The sequence below is a fragment of the Microchirus variegatus genome (genome assembly GCF_963457635.1).
Source record: "Microchirus variegatus genome assembly, chromosome: 6".
In the NCBI taxonomy this organism is placed as follows: Eukaryota; Metazoa; Chordata; class Actinopteri; order Pleuronectiformes; family Soleidae; genus Microchirus; species Microchirus variegatus.
In genome coordinates this window covers 27,237,247-27,257,873 of record NC_139807.1, presented here as the reverse complement: position 1 = coordinate 27,257,873, position 20,627 = coordinate 27,237,247, and the positions used below count along the sequence as shown (strand labels likewise).

General features: G+C 40.4%; 1 protein-coding gene across 1 annotated transcript in view; it reads left to right on the top strand.

The window, feature by feature from the left end:
- fam189a1 (family with sequence similarity 189 member A1) overlaps window positions 1–20,627 on the top strand; it is a gene marked incomplete at both ends in the record, with an annotated part of 118,476 nt that overhangs the window by 70,670 nt on the left and 27,179 nt on the right. The window contains one exon of the mRNA XM_083891801.1: window positions 16,521–16,631. Within this exon, the coding sequence (XP_083747927.1) occupies window positions 16,521–16,631 (111 nt within the window). The remainder of the gene's footprint in view (window positions 1–16,520; window positions 16,632–20,627) is intronic.

Below are 20,627 nucleotides of genomic sequence, written 5' to 3'. Positions count from 1 at the left end.
AGTTTCTGCAGAAATCCCACCTAGAGCTGTGGGACTGCTGTTTCAAACACATCCACATATATATAGATCCTTCCTCACATCACTTTTTTTTTTCTTTTTTTTTTTTAATGGTGTTGGGGAAAAAAATAAACAGTAACATTAGAGGAGAAGATTTATACTCAGAGATAGTCGCCCTGCTGGGATGTGATTGCAGGCGCAAGGACAAAGGCAGAGATAGAGGCTTTAGATTTGTTTTGATACATTTCCTTTGGTTCTCAGCCAAGAAAAATAAAAAATCTCCCGTCGCTAGGCAACATGCTTAAGCATCCTTCAAGCATCCTTTATTAAATCTTAAAGTTTGTTCCAGCTCAGTGTGGATGTTTATATAATGCCAACGCTTTGTTTCTTATTTCAAATAAAAGCAGTTTTATTCAGCACTGCTCCTTTTGAATTTATTTCGTTAAGTGTAACAAAAGCAATTCCACTGAGGCCCCAAAGTCAGGTACAAGTACCATTATGTGATTGCTGACGCCCATCCAATCATGATGCTGAATCAGCAGCGAGCAGTCGTCTGTTTTAACGTGAGCTCTGTTGACCTGCTGCGTTGAGCTCAAGTGTCTTGCCCTGGGACACATAAGCAGCAGTGGATGTTTGCCAACAGGGAGGATCTGCCTTGGCTGCTCCTGTGGAAAAAGTGGCCTCTCTGAAGCCACTTTGCTGCCAGACTGAAAACAATGGTTTTTGACTTAAAACTCCCATAGAGTGGTCCTGTTGCACATATATGTTAGTTATGGAGGTCTACTTACATACATTAACTTGTTTTTATGGTCAAAAACCTATAGTTGCTGTAAACGAGCTGATTGGAATCCTCTTTTCTGACGCTGTCCCTGAGTCGCGATATTTCAGAGTGAACTCTCACCCCCAGAAGACACAGTCTTGTGATTGGCCAGTATATTCAGCACATCCGTTCTCAGAAGCACAGCTCCCCCCTCTGGAACGGTGGATGCACTGCTCCTCATTATCAAAACATTGTTTTAACAGTGTTTAAAAATAGTTTCTTCATGACTCCCCGCCGCAGTCCCTTTTATGACTTTGACCCGGAGTCAGACCCAGAGTCAGAAGACACTGTCGCTCGTGAAACACCTCCACAACGGACGTTATTCTTCTTCTGCGGTTCAATGTACGCAACCAGATGTGCCCGGACTAGTGCCCGGAGCAGGAGGATCTGCTGTTCAGGAGAACCGGTGTTTACGTAACCGGACCGGGTTTTTTCAGAGATCTTACTGAGCCCGAGATTACAATAAAACACAGCGTTCTCAGCAGTGGCTGAAATGTTTGTTTAGAACCTTCAGGGCTTCATAAACAAGGTAATGACGTAGATACACACTAAAAAAACATTGTTAATTGGAACTTCCGGTGTAGGTCCACTTTAATGAAGCGACGTATAAAGCTGTGAGACAAACAACTGTGAGAAATAATGAAGTATTCATTTTCAACATGGTTCCTACCACATTCTTGGTTTGGTGCAGTCTTAGCAACAAGAAGATTCTATTCCTCCAATAGACAATTGTTTGAAAACACTGTGTCTGTCTCTAAGTCTGTATGCTAATGATGACATTCACTTCCTAATTGTTCTTTGTTAACTCGACTGTCAGCTGTGAACAAGAAGCAGTGTTATAACACATTTCACTTTCATTTTCACCCCATCAATGGTCGTATGAAATAAGTACTTTTTTTCTAACTCAGGTTTTTCCACAGGCCTTTGAAATCAGTGAAAATGTGTGAATGTGAAGGGGGAAAAAATAGACATGGCTCAAAAAGTGCTTGAATTTTATGCAAGATTGAAATGAAGTTGATATTTAGGTAAAAGTCCCGTGCTGATCATCTGCCCTTGTTTGTAATGATGCCACCTACTGTTTCCTGAGCCCTGCATTGTGCTAGGGCATCGTAGACCAGTCCTAAGCAGAATAAACGTTGAGTCGTTGATGGACTCTGAGAGACAAATGATGTGATGCCTGGGAAATGCAAATTCCAAGATCTCTGGCTCACCAAGGAAATTTACAAAGACAGGATTTGAACCAAGATCCAAAGGACAATCACTTGTCCAGATGCAGAGCGTGCAGCAAATCAATAAAATTGGATGCTCTTACAAGTTGCCCTCCGATCTTAAGCTGTGTCAGGACATTCATTCCTGACTGAATGTGAGGGAACCGATTCTGGAAAGTCATTGAAAAGTCCTTGAATTTGACGTGAATTTTACCATTGTTGTTTCTCATTGGTTGATACTGTCTCATTGGTGACACTCCTCTAAAAGAAGATCATTAATACATAGTGTAATATAATATGGACAGACAAAACATTTTCATTGTATTCCCGGGTAAATATAGAGACATAAAAAGTATAATTTATTTTTCTATAACCACTGTAACAAATGTACAGATCCAGATTTATTAAATTTTTTATTCTGTTTTTGTTTAAAAACTTCCTAATTTCTGCTCTGTATAAACCTGTTTTAGAGTCCGACAAATGGAGCAATGAAGAAACGCTGCTTGAAACCTCTGAGTCTTAGTCTCAATGGACAAAAACAGAGCTCTTTGGAAACAATTACCTTTTTCTGCATTCACATCCTTATTGGTTCTTATCCCTAAACCAATGACCCCATGACCCTATGACCCCATGACCCCATGAACCTATGACCCTATGACCTCCATTTCTGGAAGAAAACATAAGGCCCCCGACCTCCAGAGTGGAACGCAACATGAAATATTCATGGATGTAAGAGTTTACTTGGACTGTTTTGTGTGTGTGCGCGTGCGCGTGCATGCGTGTGTGTGTTTTTGAGGAATAGCTCATCTTCATTATCATGATTATAATTTCAACAAGATTTTTCATTTGTTTTTTCAGTTGCTTCCCATTCTTGCCCAAGCAAGAATTTACAAATTCAAATTGTAATTGGGTGTTACAGAGACAAATTTGCTCTTGTCACGATTTGATGAATGGTTCAGAAAATGTCAGAAAATGTTAAAAATAACATTGATCAGTGTTTGTCAAACCTGGAAATGACGATGTTCTCCAATGTCTTGTTTTGTCCACAAGCCAAAATGATTCAGTTTGAATGATTTCAAAAACGAAGAAACGTAGAAAATATTCACATTTAAGAAGCTAAAACAATCAGAAATCTTGTTTTAATCATGAAATAAGCTTCAAACCGATTAATCGATTATCAAAATAGTTGAAGATTAATTTAGTAATCGATTAAGGATCGATTCATCGTTGGAGATGGCATACACCGTCTCCCTTCAGGCACTCTGGGAAGCTCCGACTTTAATCTCTCAATCCCTCTCCCTGGTTTACCCACACACACTTACTTACTTACTTACACAGAGTAAATGCCTTCTTTGTGGTCTCGTGTAAAATGACATATGTGTAATGCGACAAGTAAGAAATCGGCCATCGGGCATAAAAGGCAGACGGAGCAGAGAGAAAAATGAGAGTGGAAGCCGTGGCCGAGTGTTATAGAGGGCACACAGTGAGCGGAATGAACAGGAACATTTTCAGCTGCAGATAAAGCCTCGTGAATGAAGTTCTCCCCTAAGGACCCGAGAAACAGGAAGTGTGGCTCCAGATTAATTAGAATATGAATTGGATCCTCTTATCTGATGACTCGTAGGAGTGAGAGCAGCATGATCCAGGCAGAGAAGAGGTATTTTAAGGTGGTTCAGTGGTTCAGGTCATTGCTCTGCTTCAGTCAACAAGGAAAATGTAGTGTATCTGGATCGTAATTTAGTTTTGAAATAGAACGTTGTTATATTAATGGGAAAATGGTCGACAACTATGCAGCAACACTGAAAGTTTATTTTTCATGTTTAATTAAAACTTTTAATTAAAAGTGCTGTTTTGATGCTTTGTTCACAGACATTAAAGGTTTTGCCAAATTGTTTAATAGTGACGTGGTTCTCAAGGATTATCTTGGCATTAATACCAAGACATCCACACAGCGGCAGAATCCGCCGCTATGACACAATGTTTTAAACTTGTTGTAAGGACATCATAAAGAGGATGTTGATGTAAGGGAAATCTAGATCTTTTTCTAGCCCTTACTTGGTCACATTCATGACTAAAAAATTATTCAAAAAATGATCCTCACCCTAATTTCTGACAGCAGTTAAAATACTAGTACATGTGTGCTCCAATCCACTAACCACTGTGGCAGGTGGATTTTGTGGCTTTTTAACCGTTTCTGTGCCTTAAAGCTCACATAGAGTGGTCCTGTTGCACATAATAAATGTTAGTTATGGAGGTCTACTTACATACATTAACTTGTTTTTATGGTCAAAAACCTCCTAGTTGCTGTAAACGAGCCGATATACATCCTCTTTTCTGACGCTGTTTCCCAGCCGCGAGACTTGAGACTCAAATCTCATAACCGTGGAAGTGACATATCAGTACACCCGCTCTCAGAAGAAATACACTCTATACATTGTTAATGTGATAAACGACTATTCTAGCTGCAAACGTCTGGTTTTTAATGGAATATGTACATAGGTGTATAGAGGCACATTAGGGCTAAACATTCCAAACTGCATCATGGTGAGCTGAACTGCCCTGTACTGCTTAGTGGAAATGAGGCTTTCAACAAACTCCCTGCTGTGTGTGTGTGTGTGTGTGTGTGTGTGTGTGTGTGTGTGTGTGTGTGTGTGTGTGTGTGTGTGTGTGTGTGTGTGTGTGTGTGTGTGTGTGTTCTAGTACATGTCGCATACTGAGGACCAGTGAGGATTTTTAACAAACAAAGCGAGGTCGTTTTTACGAAGTGAGGACATTTTGGCCGGTCCTCACTTTGTTTTCATTGAAATCACTTCCTGATGTTGTAAACATGCTATACTATATGTTTTTAACACAGGTCCTCGATTTGGTACAAAAACACGTTTTCCAGCCCTGGTGTTTCACACACTTTTTGCTCTGGGGCTCCACCTGCAGACATTTTATGGTACTGCACCCAGTAGTTCTTTATAGATGTCATTAATGAAGTAGATATTTGTAATTGTGAAGGTTTATAAAGTGGAAATGCTGGTCCTCACCTTACCAGCATTTTTTTACCCGGTCCTCAGTATGCAGCAAGTACAATAATGTGTGTGTGTGTGTGTGTGTGTGTGTGTGTGTGTGTGTGTCAGTGTCTTCTTGGACCACGATGATTATAGGCCTGTCTCATTACAGCAGCCCCCCCACAGAGAGAGCCCGGGGGAAACAGAGGAGGCAGAGCCTCCTTGTTTTAGCTCATTAGAGGTCAGTGGTTGATTAAAATGTTGAAAAGTGGAGGTTAATCAGCGGCTGACCCTCAGGGTAATACTGTCTTTCATGGTCTCTTTTAATCAATAAGTGTGAGCACTGGCACTGAGATGAACTCCGATGCCTCCTCTCTCAAGGAGCACTCTTGTACTTCCCCTGCATGTCCAAGTACTGTCTGTCTGTCTGTCTGTCTGTCTATTATCGCTCCTAGCCTCATGGGGATATCTGGGCCTTGATGTGTGAATGCACCTGATAAAAAAGTCAAAAGGTTCAGTTAAAAAAAATGAAGTACTGCAACATTAAGTTGTAGCTCGGCACGTTTTCACGTCCAGGCTCCGAGTCTCATCTGCCCACAGAAAAAGGTGTTGACTCCCATCTTCACACAGGAACTAATCCATCACATCCTGCAGAGATGTGGTCTGACATGCTGTCAACATGATTGCACATCAAAGTTTAGAAAGTCAAGAGGTGAAGCGTGCTGGTTTTTACAGCACTCCTCTCCGACTCTCTCCAGGTCTGCCGATGGAAAACGTTAGCCTCAGCTATTTGTAGTCGGCACCACAAAAACCTTGACGACTTGATCTGTGCTTCCAAAAGACAGGGATTCTATATTTATGTATGTACACATACATATAAAGAGAGAAAGAGAGAGGGATGAAGCTAACTGTGTTCACTTCCTGCTTGTTTTTTATCAGACCTTGTCTTAATTATCAGATGTGAACAAAAAACCTCCGTTAACCTAACTTTTACTTCGTCTTTGGTGTTATAACAAAAGTCCATGGTCTTGTTTTTCATTACAGTTTTTTCTCAGTAGTAGGACTTTATTAAATAAAGCTAACAAACTACTGCAGTTTGAGCAGTTTGTGTGAATGGTGGTCACATGACATGTTTTTAGGTGTATATTATTATGGCTGCAGATTACTTCTCATGTGGAGTTGAAAGGTGACCGTTTTAATCTCTATGATAAGATCTATAGCTGCAACTAACTTTTATTTTCATAATAGATTCATCTGTTGATTATTTTCTCCATTAATGAAACAAACATTTGGTACATAAAGTGTCAGAAAACGTTAAAATGTCTTGTTTTGTCCACACACCAAACTTAAGAAAATAATCACATTTAAGAAGCTAAAACAAACAGAAATTTTGTTTTAACCATGAAAAAAGTTTCAAACTGATGAATCAATTATCAGAATAGTTGACGATTAGTTTAATAATCGATTAATAATCAATTGAGGAATTCCTTCAGCTCTGATAACATTATGTATCCACTTAACATCCTGTTATAACAGCTGTTATTGAAACTTCTTTATGGTAATGTCCAGTATCTTACTTTTACGACCTTACTGTGAAAACAAATAATGTTAAAAATATGGTATGTTACAAAAGCAAGACGTCAATTTATGAATTTAATATTCACACAATATTTCACATCATATACAAGTACATCACCTCTCCTTGTTTTCTTTTATAGTTTCTCTGAGTGTGCGTTCGTGTGTGAGGGAGAATCTGTTAACACACTTTAAAGGAGAGTTGAATGTGTGTGTGTGTGTGTGTGTGTGATGATCAGTTTCCCAGCAGTATTAAGCGTCTGTTGAAGTCGTTACATCTGCTTCAGTGTGAATTCCCCCTGGGTTCTGCTGCTGCTCAGAGTTTGTATCAACACTTCCACTGTTTATTTTGACCAGCACTGAACTCAGGGTCACTGAGCCCTGATCACGACAAATCCTTAGTGATGAGGTCCAAACACACACACACACACACAGAATCACACACACACACACACACATACACATGCATACATAAATATACCAGAGCGTTTGGTTGGGGGAACAGAAAGGTAGAAATCGTTTTCGGTGAACAGCAGGAACCAACGAGAACCAGCTGCTGCAGCTCTTGTGTGGTTATAGAGTCGTTCAGTCATAATGAGCTGCCAGAACAAACACTCAAGTGGATGTGGATTAACCCACATTACTCTATAAAAGTACAGTCACAACTAAAATTACACTTTGATGGTGTGAACCTAATACGTGTTCATTTTTCAGGTGAGTAAAAAATGAACTCACATTTCACAAAGGAGGTTTGCCTCGCGGCAATTTATAGCAGAAGACACACGAGTGTCTGCTTTGACAGTGAGCACATGGCTGTCTTTTATTAAAACTAAGTACAAATTTAAAGCTCACCTAGAGTGGTCCTGTTGCACATATATGTTAGTTATGGAGGTCTACTTACATACATTAACTTGTTTTTATGGTCAAAAACCTCCTAGTTGCTGAAAACGAGCCGATAGAAATCCTCTTTTCTGACGCTGTTTCCCAGCCGCGAGATTTGAGACTCAACTCTCACACCCTGAAGACAGAGTCTTGTGATTGGCCAGTATATTCAGCACACCCGCTCTCCGAAGTGCAGCTCCCCCCTCTGGAACGGTGGATGCACTGCTCCTCATTATCAAAACATTGTTTTAACAATGTTTAAAAATAGCTTCTTCACGACTCCCCACCGCAGCCCCTTTTATGACTTTGACCCGGAGTCAGACTCAGAGTCAGAAGACACTGTCGCTCGTGAAACACCTCCACAACGGACGTTATTCTTCTTCTGCGGTTCAATGTACGCAACCGGATGTGCCCGGACTAGTGCCCGGAGCAGGACGATCTGCATGAAAATTTACGGAGGTGTCCAAACTTTTGCATACCACTGTATACTGGTATCAGAGGGAAGTGACACAGAGGGCCTGTAATCTGCTGAGCAGCAGCAAAAACAAAACATCACTTCTATCTCTGGAGGCTTGTGGATAATTGAAAATAAATAGTCTTGTGTCGCAGCACTGCTGCAGACAAAATCCTAATTTGTGCTGCAGCCGCAGGAATCCCAATAACAATGCTTCCGATGCTGCTTTATACACTTTATACTTCCACCTGATTAAAACGTCTTTGATCTCTTTGTCTCTTAAAGGATTTAAACCCCTGTCAAATGTCAATATTTGTTTTTTTCATGAAGTGATTCATCATAATAAATAATTAGAATTAGCAACGATAACGCTTTATTTTGATAGTCTATTGTTGACTCCCTATGAATAATCTACAGGTATGCAGTATCACTGATAACTGTTTTTCACTTTAATTTGAAGGTCCTGACAGACATTCACAGACACAAGTACAGTATCCCTACACGATATTCAGCCAAACGATATGATTCGATATAATTCGATACTCTTTCATCATTTTCTGAAAGATTTAAAGGGGACAAAGTGATTTTGGTGACATCTTGCGAGTTTTCCATTTACTTGGATTGAATTAATTGAACTGAAAACTAAAAACATCAATCGCACAATATAAGTCTCTGATTGGACAGAGTCTACAGCTTGCAAATGCTGGACAAAATGAATTAAAGATGTGTTTAATGTGATGAAAAAATGAGTTCCCTTTATTGAAACAGTGCAAACTGTAGCTTACAAGCCTGAAAAGTAAACAAAGTATTGTACAGTATTGCAATCAACAATGGAGAGTTAAAAAGTGGCCTGTTCTGAACAGTTGCTTTTTTAGCTTGACACTGAACACAGTCTAGTCACCAGGTAAGTAAACATAGTACCATGGCTTTCCCCAAACAGTCAATAAGAACAACTTTTAAACATTTCACTTAAAATTAGTGCTGGGCCATGAACGGCGTTAACGCATGACTCGTTTCCATGACGACTGACCAAAAAAATACACACATTACGTCATGTTTACGTTAAAATGAGTCTCTAAAGTAACGCTAAACTTTAAAAACAGAGGCACACATACGCAGTACACAGGTACGCCGGTTATTTGTAGCACTGCTCTTTTCGTTTGATAAACAGACCGCTCTAGGTCGACTGTAGGCTAACGGCTAACGGAGCTAACGGTGGCTGGACTCCGGAGACGCGGCACGAAAAACTGTGTTACTTTCTTCTTTTTAAACCCGAAGTGCTTCCACACATCTGCTTTTAAGCACGAAAGTGTTGGACTTGTTGTTTGCCGCTACTTTCTTGAATCTCCTCGCTCTCACTGAGTAAACAGGAAGAGGGAGACGTTATTTCTGCAAAAGGAGGATGCACAAAATTGTTCTTTTGTGGTGCGTGAACTTATGCACATGCATAATTCTGTTTAAATAATTCTTGCACACTTTCTGTAAATCATATAAACTTTATTTCACTTCTCAAATATCACTGTGTTTGTCTCCTATATGATATATTTAACTGACATTTCTTATCCAAACAACCAGTGATTTATAAAGGAAAATCATGAAGATTTACAGGGGTGTCCAAACTTTTGCATATCACTGTATATATGATTCTCATCAGCTGACAGCTTAGGCAAGAATCACCCTCAATTTCCATTTATCCATCTGTCTAATACTGTTTTATCCTCCACATGAGGGTCGTAGGGGGAGCTGGAGCTAATCCCAGTTGACAGTGGTGGGATTACACCCTGGACAGGTTGCCAGTCCATCACCCAGAGACTGCTCTTATTTATTATCTTTGCCTTTCTTATTATTTTACCCTCCACCAGGTACAGCCGATGACATTTGCTGTATCAGGCCAGTTCCCTGCTCATTTGTATGGCTGAATTGTGCTCCTCTCTCAAATTAGCCGCTGTGATGAATGGACTTGTTTTCCTCTCGTTGTCAGCGGTGGCGACGGCACAGATGGATGAGGAGCGATGCAGAATAGGAGGATGAAATTTACTTGAATGACAGCATCTATTTTGTTTTGGGGTTTTTTTTGGCATGCATGAGACTTGTGAGGTGTTTGTGTTGACAGTTTTATTCAAGGTCGTCTGTGAATGTTTGAGTCTGAGTTGAGTTGTTTCAGACTTTAAACTCAGCAGACTTTAAAGCGGACATAGAGTGGTCCTGTTGCACATATATGTGAGTTATGGAGGTCTACTTACATACATTAACTTGTTTTTATGGTCAAAAACCTCCTAGTTGCTGTAAACGAGCCGATAGAAATCCTCTTTTCTGACGCTCTCCTGAGCCACGATATTTCAGACATAAATCTCACCCCCAGAAGACAGAGTGTGCCTTCCCAACTGTCTTGTGATTGGCCAATAGTGACATATTCAGCACATCCGCTCTCAGAAGCACAGCTCCCCCCTCTGGAACGGTGGATGCACTGCTTCTCATTATCAAAACATTGTTTTAACAATGTTTAAAAATAGCTTCTTCACGACTCCCCGCCCCAGTCCCTTTTATGACTTTGACCCGGAGTCAGACCCAGAGTCAGAAGACACTGACGCTCGTGAAACACCTCCACAACGGACGTTATTCTTCTTCTGCGGTTCAATGTACGCAACCGGATGTGCCCGGACTAGTGCCCGGAGCAGGACGATCTGCTTTTTTAGGAGAACCAGTGTTTACGTAACCAGACCGGGTTTTTTCAGAGATCTCACTGAGCCTGAGATTACAATAAAATACCGCGTTCTCAGCAGTGGCTGAAATGTTTGTTTAGAACCTTCAGGGCTTCTTAAACAAGGTAATGACGCAGATACACACTAAAAAACAGCTAAAATGTGAACTTCCGGTCTAGGTCCGCTTTAAACTCTGACTTTATGACATCTTATAATTCTGAGTTTAAAGTCAGAGTCAGATATTTTTTTCCTGTGTGGCCCTGATCCTCTTCCGTAAATATGGCTCCACACCGCTGCAGTTGTTAAAAAATAAGTAAATATAAACCTCTACAGGGTTATATTATATGTAATATTAACCACACGCCTCCACTGCAACATAAACGATTGCGTGCACATCATCATCTCGTGTCGGTGCAGTTTGATGAAGTGCCGCCGCTGGATAAAGGATTAGGAGGAGGAGGAGGAGGCTGTGAAGTCAAATGATTTTCACCCTCGGTGACAGTTATGGAGAATAACCGTGATGCACCTGATCCCGCAGTCTTATATCGTGGTAATCTATGAGCGTGTGTGTCACCGAGATGAATAGAGATTGTGTTGTGGTGTATTGTCCTCAGTGGTGAGCGCTAAACGACGTGATGATGACATGCAGTGTAAATCTTCCTCGGCTGCTGGAGCGTGCATGCGCGGCGTGTGTGTGTGTGTGTGTCCTCTTTGGTATGCAGAGGGCAGTGCAGCCGTAATTAATGAATAGCAGCTAAATGGTGGTATAGTGATCCTACATGGTAATGGGAAAGCATTGGTGTGAGGCCAGGCGTGACAATCAGCTCAGCAGAGAGAAAGCACACGGCGACACACACACACACACACACACACACACACACACACACACACACACACACACACAGGTGACACTCGGGGCCTGGAGAGGACAAATCAACCCATTTATTGCGGGGACTTTTCACCCACTGTTGTATGAAATCACAATTTTGCTCTGTGGTGCCCGGGAGCCACAGGTTTTTTTATTTTTTTATTTCCACGGTTGTTGTTGTTGTTAGATTCTTATGCAGCAGGAGATTGCAATAACGACTCAGTGTCAGATCTGACACAGATAAACAACAACAACAACAATAATTGAATATCCTTTTATATACCTTTTAGAGCAGCGCTGTATTTCGGCAGCTCCCTCCAGCATGTGGAGCTCTCATAAAAAGAGAGAGAGATGGTTTTCTCCTCAGTTGAAGCTATAGTCATTGTCGGAGACACGGCGTTGTACCTGAGCTGGCAATCTGATGAACCCAGACTCGTTTCATTTAAGAAAAATTAATTGGCCATTTGTCAAAGACGGAGCTTTTAGTGCCTCTGGTTTCTGCGTTGCAATATAAGAAACATCCTCATTGTTATAGTTATCATTCTAGTTAAATTCAAGTGCTCTATAATAAAGCTTTCTGTTTGTTGATTTGCCAAGGGTCATTTTTTTAATTTTCTTGAATAATAGAAAGCTTAATGGCATATTGTTGAATTATAATTTAATTGCTGGAAATACATCCAATCTCTCCAGTTGTTATTGTCTTTTAAAACTTGTTTATATTTGAATTTTGTTGTTGTTGTTTTTTTGTTTTATTTTTAATGTGGCACCAAAGACAAATGTACGGAGCCCCCGAAGTAACATGAGAAAAAAATAAATACATTTGAAATCTCTAGTTTATACGGAACCCCTAAAGGGACATGGAGGAACAAAAAAAACGTTTGCGTTATCTCGCAAAGTTTGCGTTATCTCGCCTGTTTCTGCCGCCGTCTGCGCTCCGCTTCTCTCTCTCCACACATCCATACACACAATTTTATCAATTCTTTCAATACTATAGATTAATCGGTATCTATACAATATATAATATATGTATTATCTATATATATGTATACTTGTGGGACTGTTGCAGTGTTAGGAGATTTGACAGCCATAACTCTTGAGGGCTGCGGTGAGGAGGCATTTTGTGGACGGCAAAACTTTGCGAGATAACGCACACTTTTATTTTTTTTCCCTCTATGTCCCTTTAGGGTCTCCGGAAGTTTCAAAGTCGAGATCTCGAATTTCTTTTTTTTGGGGGGGGGAAATGAATTTTTTTTTCATCACTTTTTGGAAACTCGAGATCTTGAGTTTCTTATGACTGCCAGCCGCTCAAACATTTTCAATTGCACCATGTTCAGGGCGTCTTTGGTTCAGCACCATGGACAGTGGTGAGAGCGAGAGCTGCTCCTCATTAGCAAGAAGCAGTTTGCTTATGCAAAGAAATAAATCTGTTTATGTTTAAACACAATATAATTTTGTGAACTGAAAAGGAATGACAATGCTGCTTGCTTGCGTGTGTGTGGGGGTCCTCCGTTGTGATAGCGGAGCGGAGAGCCAGCTGCTAGCGTTTACAGCCAAGGTCAGTATTAGTGTGTGTGTAGGCAAACAAACAACAACCACCACGACCGTTACTCATCGCGTTATCACAAAATTACAGTATTGAAAGTTGAATGCGTGTTTCTTTTTGTAGTAGGCAGTGGCTATTACGTTTGTCGAAAAATGTTATTACGTTTGTGGGGATTATTGCAACACACGTATCTGCAAACACACAAACAGATAAACACACTAGTAAAGTTGTATCCTGTTAAACTGAAAACGTCACCACGACTACTGCTAGCTTGGTTGTAAACTAGCATAAATAATAAACTAATGATGAATTCAAGAAGAAAATGTCCAAGAGGCATTAGCTCTACTTCAGAGCATGAATGAGGCTGAGTCTGACGGAGATGCAGCTTCAGGGAGTGAGTGAATCCGTGGGACAGGTCTGACAGCGATTCATTTTCTCCCTGTTCGCAAAAGAAAATGCCGACTGGAGTCTCGTACTCCTGGCTTCTACAATCACTAATTCAGGTAATTATCCAAGTGAAACTCTAAGTAAAAAGCATTAGTAAACAATGGTATTATCACAATCAAAGTATTAAAAAAAAATATTTTCATATTTTTTGCAAACTCTAGATCTTTGAAATTCGAGATCTCAAGTTAAAAATTATGATTTTTTTTTTATTTTTTTTTCATAAGTTTTAGGAAACTCAAGATTTCAATTTTTATTTTTATTTTCTCATGTCACTTCGGGGGCTCTGTACAAATGTCCACATAGTGGACAGTAAAGATTAACCTCATCTAACAGATCTACTTTCTAATTCAAACACTGTTTACTGCATTGAAAACGGCTTCAGTGCTTGTTTTTCCACAGTAGTGTGGGTAAAAAGTGTCTCTGCTCTGCATTAAGCACGCTGTCAATATCTGTTACAGTGCCATCAAATCAGTTAAGTGCTGTGATGTTCCTGTTTTCATATGCAAATGTGATGTGTATATGAAGCTGAATCCTTGCTTGTTTGGTGTTCAATAACGAGAAAATCTTTGATTTACAAGCAAGGCTTTGTTGTTGTTTATAATATAAGTTAAAACAGTTGGACAGTATCATACAAAACATGCTATTTGCAATGTTAAATGTCTGATTTTTAGCGGTTTGTTTTATAATATTGAAGAATTCCTCAGCAACTCTTTCTTATTGTCTTTCTTTAGGCTCACAGTGCATCACGGTTTCTCTATAACAGTAGAAACTCAAATGATCTGGCAAGTTTTTAAAAATATATCCTGAATCCGGATCACTACCAAAATCTCATTATTTCTTCCTTGGGCAATAACCGTGAGTCATAATGATACTTTTGATGCCCATGACAAATAAACATGAAACTTGGAACCTGCAGCCGCAGAAAATCTCATCCCAAATCCTTTCTTAACTTTTTGAGTAATGTTGCTCACAAACATAAAAAAACAAACCTCCAGAGATAAACATACTGTTGTAATGACAACAACAAACTTCTTTTGTTTCTTCTTCTTTTTCCCACTCAGATTTATTTATAGGAGAGCAGGAACCGTGCAATATATGACATTTGATTAAAAACAATCAGAATAAGAGAATAATATCAAATGCATCCAGAACTGTTTATTTGTGTCCTGTAATTTGAACTAAACTAAACCAGGGTTTTTTTAAGCATGAGTAACTTCACAGCACCTGCAAAGGAAAAAAAAAGGGTTTTCTGATTCTAATCAACCAGAAAACCAGACACCACATTGAATAAATCAAATATAGACATCACCACCAGTGCATCATGGGAACGCAGATATTTTTTCTTCACTCGCATACTTTATTCTCTCCTCTTCTGACTTTTCCGTTGCTCCTCATTAAACTGTCAGTCATCACTCCATCTGTTTGTCATAAACCACCTGGTTCCTTCACGACTGCGGCCCTTTGTCCTTCTCTCCTCGTCTCCTCGCCATCTGCACTTTTCAACAAACCCGAAAAAATGCTGCTGCAATTGTGCGCTCTGTGTCCTCCACTGACTCCAACTGCTTGTTCTTGTCAGAAGTCTTCACGTCCAATCCTCAAAAACCACATTTGGAGGTGGTTTAAGGAAGCATCTGTCCACGTTACTGAGCTACATGAACACAACTCATCCACAGAGACTACATTGAAGCCTTACGTCCTCAGAATTTAAACAGTATTAGGGTGTTTTTTTTTTAAATAAACAGTGCTCTACTGTTAATATTACAGAACATCAGTGAAATTACAGCTCATTTACTGTTTTTTTTGTTTGTTTGTTTTTTTAACAGGACCCTAAAGTATTCCTATTTTACAGCACTTTACTGTTAAAGTGTATTAGATAACAGTATCATGCATTATTTTTGGCATTCTGGGAAGAGCATTGCCTGAGCTGCACATGTGAAGCTATTTACCTGCCATTCCTGATCCATCTCCATCTTACTAATTATTTGGTGAGGAGCAACTTTATTTAATTTATTCATATTACATATAATGTTATTGTTTGATTTGATTAGTTTTGGTTAGTTTTGTTTGCATTGATGATGATGATTTTGGTTGCTCTCCGGGTTCTCCAGCTTCCTCCCACAGTCCAAAAACATGCGATATGGGGATTAGGTGAATTGGTCACTCTAAATTGACCGTAGGTGTGAGAGTGTGAGTGAATGGTTGTCTGTCTCTACATGTGTGGCCCTGCGATGGACTGCCGAACTGTCCAGGGTGTACCCCGCATATTGCTCAATAATGTCAGCTTAGATAGGCACAGCACCCCCCGCGATCCTCTGGCGTAGGATAAAGCAGTAGATAATGGATGGAAGGATCTTAAACTGCTGCCAAGTGCGCTTCTCCCCCACGGGATTACACCTATATGAAATTAATTAATAGGCTACCACTCAAGCAGTTTCCCGCTGTAATATTATTGTGATTGTGCACACAATCTGCATTTAAACTTACGCATTGACCCGAGCAACAGTGTTCTCCCACGTTCTCCCTCTCTTTTGCTGCTGCAGCGGTGTTACACTTCCTTCTAAAAACATGCTCAAACTCACCGTATGAGCACATTAATATTTCCCACTACAGTGGGGTGAAGAACGTAGCCCTCCGCTTCCTCGTTGCCATGGTGACTCGTCGAAAACGGCGCCCCATTGATGCTGTCTATTTATACATGTGGTGCACGCGCTGAACTCGAGGTGAAACTACTCCGAGTTGAACAAACTAACTCAAATCAGCTGTTGTGGAACCGAAAACTCAGAGTTCAGGGTTAGTTTGTTGAACCTGCTTTGTGAAAACAGAACCCCAGTGCTTCATCCTTCTTTGGCGACGCGTTGAAATCACAGAGAGCAACAACTGATTGAAGAACACTGAGCCTCTGGAGTTTGAGCTTCTGTTCAAACACGCGGCATCACAAAGATGTTTGGAATCAGACGTTTGTGTGGGCAAACGGCAAAATTTTTATCTCAACTTTTCTGTTTCTTTGTCTCTTCTTCTCATGTGACAGATCACGTTCTTCATGCTCCTCTCTGCGGTGTGCGTGATGCTCAACCTGGCTGGATCCATCCTCTCCTGCCAGAACGCTCAGCTCGTCAACTCTCTGGAAGACTGTCAGCTGGTGAGACCAACTGGACCTTTGACTCATGTCACGTCATCACATTCTTCACTAATTATGCTATATATGATGATATTAAGCATTGTATAAATTATAGTAAAACAGCTAGAGAGATTATATTATGCACACAATTTGCTCTTGTCACTGATTACATGAGGGTCCTGATAGTTTTAAATAAATATGGGACCCCAGATCAAAATTCTGGGAAACACCTCAATGGATGGAAAGAAAGAAAGAAAGAAAGAAAGAAAGAAAGAAAGAAAGAAAGAAAGAAAGAAAGAAAGAAAGAAAGAAAGAAAGAAAGAAAGAAAGAAAGAAAGAAAGAAAGAAAGAAAATGGTTGACAAACTTAAAAAAAAATGCTTAAATTGGTAACACTCAAATAACTAAAGTAAGCATTTTGTTTTCTTACTTGCTTGAGTTTGATAAACCTCATTTATTTGGGTGTTACCAATTTAAATATATGCTTTATTAAGTTTGTCATTCATTTATTTGTTTCTTGTATCACTGTAGATGGAGGTTTATGGGAGCCCATTTCCACCAGAGGAAAAAAAACAAAAAAAAAACTTTGCCTCATACTCATGAGATAAAGAAAAAAAAAAAAACGTGTAAATTGTCAGATAAAAAGTTGAAAGTATGAGATAAAAAGTCATAATTATGATGTAAGAATGCTGCATGCGCCTCAGCAGCAATGTTTGTAATGGCTCCTTCATCCATCGCCTCGCTGGCCTAACATGCACACAATGAGCAATCTTAAATGAGCTAACTATAACATCTGATGTTAGACATAATCATTCTTTTAGTCTTTATCTCATATTTTTCACTTTTTAATCTCATAATTTCGACTTACTTTGAGGATATTTTATTATCAAGGCTTAATTTTACCTGTTTTCTGGCATAAATGGGCTTCCATAGATGTTGAAAGACCCAACAATAACCTAGAAACTATTCCTGAGAAGCACAAACAAACAAACTAACACTTGCACAGTGACACAAGCGCGTGGATGAAGGTGAAAGCAGCCGAGGATTCACATGGGTCTGTGGCTGTAATGAGCCGAGTCGCCTCAGAAGCTGACAGATTGTCACCGTCAAGTGCGCAGCTTGTTGTCGGAATCAACTGTCACGCCAGTTATCTACGAAGTCAGTGAGTAACGGGCATGTGTTTAGCTGTCGTGAGTGTATGCAAATCCACATAAACACGAACGTCGGCAGAAGCAGCACAAGTTCTGTTCCCAGCAGCCTGCAGAACAGCGTCCGCACCAAAAGTGAAGAAGAGTTGTTTGTCTGTTGGTGACTAATGGCTCGTGACTGTCACGTCCATCTCTGCCAGAATTCAAACTCTCTAAAATACAAATAACCAGCTTTGGAAGAGTCTTAGGGCCCCGTCCCAATACCTCCCCTAACCCTACATTTTTCCCCTAACTCTACATTTAGCGCGTTCACGTGTAGGGTGGAGCAAGGGGAAATGCGATTTCCTCCTTATAATCAACCCTCAAAATGTAGTGAGCTCTGGTGCAGGCTTAAAAAGAAGTGGAGGATGAAATTACCCATGATGCTTTGCGGATTCAGCGATCCGGCTGATATTTTTCAACAAAGATGGCGGCCACATCTACCGAGGAACATTTTCGTTGTAATATATTTTCGCTTATAGAGAGAGCACGCCCGCCACGCAGAGCTGCATGACGGGCAAACGCTCTCGAAGCAACCAGCAAACAGCCCCCAGCCAGCTCTGCTACATCTGGATAGTTTTGTCAGTGTTTTTGGATGTTTGTACCGGCGTTCACTTGAACAAGAATACCCTGGACTTGTCAGATTTCAATCACATTCGTGATATAGCGTTTACGAGGACGGAGAAAAACCGGCGTTGACGGAAAAAGACAAAAAGCTTGTTCCGCCGGCATTTTTTCTGAATGAAAATAGTAGCACGCTCCACCAGTAGAATTGTCAACACGTGACGTAGGTTAGCACGTTCGTTACGTTCACTACGCTAATTTGCATGTAGTGATGTCCCAATACCACTTCCCTCAACGATGGGAATTTATGGTTGAGGGGAAATATCAAGAGGGAGGTATTGGGACGGAGCCTTAATATCCCACGTATATGAAGCACTTTTATGACTCAAGCAATAGCATTAAAATAAAATGCTTGATGAAGTATAATCAGAGTAAAAGTACCTTCATCCCCTCTGGCTACGTTCACCAACGACGAGTGTGAAAAAGCAATGCTTATAGAGAATGTCAGTGAGAGGAGCATAAAAATATAATTCTTCACACAAAAGTGCTGTAACACTTTGCCTACTTAAAACTGCTGGCAGTTGTTACTTTAAATAACTTAATAACGGCATTTTCTCCTCTGCTTAAGAAAGTGTTAAGCCTCTTAAACGTCCCACTCCTTTTTTCTCCGAGGAGCTCCATTAAGATGCTTTGTGACTAGCTTCTACCTTTGACATTAGTCATCTTAACTGCAGGGACAGAAATCCTTGAAAATGTCATCGTTCGTGCATAATTCTAATAATTTTCTTAAAATTACCGTTTGGGGCAAGTCTTTGTGTTCGGGAACTTTGAATAGATCCTTAGCAGTAGTCACTGTGCACACACTCCTCAGTGTGATATCGCAGATTTTGACACGTTTTAGTGAGGCTGAATTTCACCTCTGTTCTGCGTCTTTTCTCGTGCAAAGAACAGAGAGAGTGATGACTGCTCCAGAACATCTGTCACACAGTCAGGTGTATTTCTGACAGTTCAAAAGATTTAGATGACTGACTTCGGCCCTCTCTCTCTCTCTTTAGAGTAAAAGTAGTTAGCTTAGTTCTTTAATCAAATTCACACTGTTTTTTCAGCCCAGATGTCCTGTGCCTCTTTTCTTTGTTGAGGTTTTAAAAACACTCACTGCAACCAGGATATCTAGCCGCGGTGTTCAACAGAGTCAATGGCCTGTTAGTGGGAAGTTTGAGGATAAGACTGACTGTGGGATTGCGGTAATGTGACGAAGACAGGAGCCAAGTGCAGGCGTCCGGACGCCCTATTTTTTCCTCCCACTTCCCCCGGTAACCACCGAAACGATGTTGTGATGACTCATGCAAAAACTGTGGCCAGTACACGCCTGTCTATACCCGCTTAGAGTCTGTCCATGATCAGTTTGGAACACCAATAAAACGAATCCCACAAGATGGTGGAACAGCACCTATTAAATGCTGGAAAGTCTCTTTGCGCGAAACTTGGCTGCAAACAGCGCAGATTATGAACTCCCCGCGACAGAACTCTCTTCTCTCTCTCTCTTTGATCAGTTAACTAAAGCAATTGGCTCATCTGATGCATCTGTTATTAAATACAGTGCTAAAGCGTCTTCTACACAAAGATTGAGACCACGGAGTGAAATGTGTGCTCTTGAGAGTCTGTCAACACATTTTACTAAGATCTACTCGGATCCCCTGTATTTAATCACGACTGTACTCGATCCTCATCATAAAGATCATTATGTATGTGTCATATGGAGGTGGGGATGAAACTGCGCGTAGAGAAATGATCCATGATTGAACTACTATGGTGCTTCATCCTTAAGGTATTTTGACCAAAGCATGTCACAGACATGTTCATTAGAACACCATGAACATGGTTCACTTGGAGAAAAATGCCACTCCCTTGCGACCGGTGCTTCGCAACAGCCACAAACTGAACAGTAAAACAGAGCTGCTGGATGTCCTCCTTTGTCTTTTGTGTCGCATTTGATGTCATCGTTTGGTGTCACGCTCCATATCTCGTTGACAGCACCATTGCCACAGCCCACACCTGGTTTACCGAGTAAAGGAACTGTTTTCAGTTGCCTGACCCAGGGCTTTACCATTCCAAACCATGCACTAAACCCTAGTGTACCAAACCAAACTGTACCATGATGGAAACACAGCATTAGATTTTCTCTCTTAAGGACCAGTTTTGGAAAAACTAAAAGTTTCCTAAAGTTCAGGATCTTTTTGGATAAAAAGAAATAAAAAAATACCATA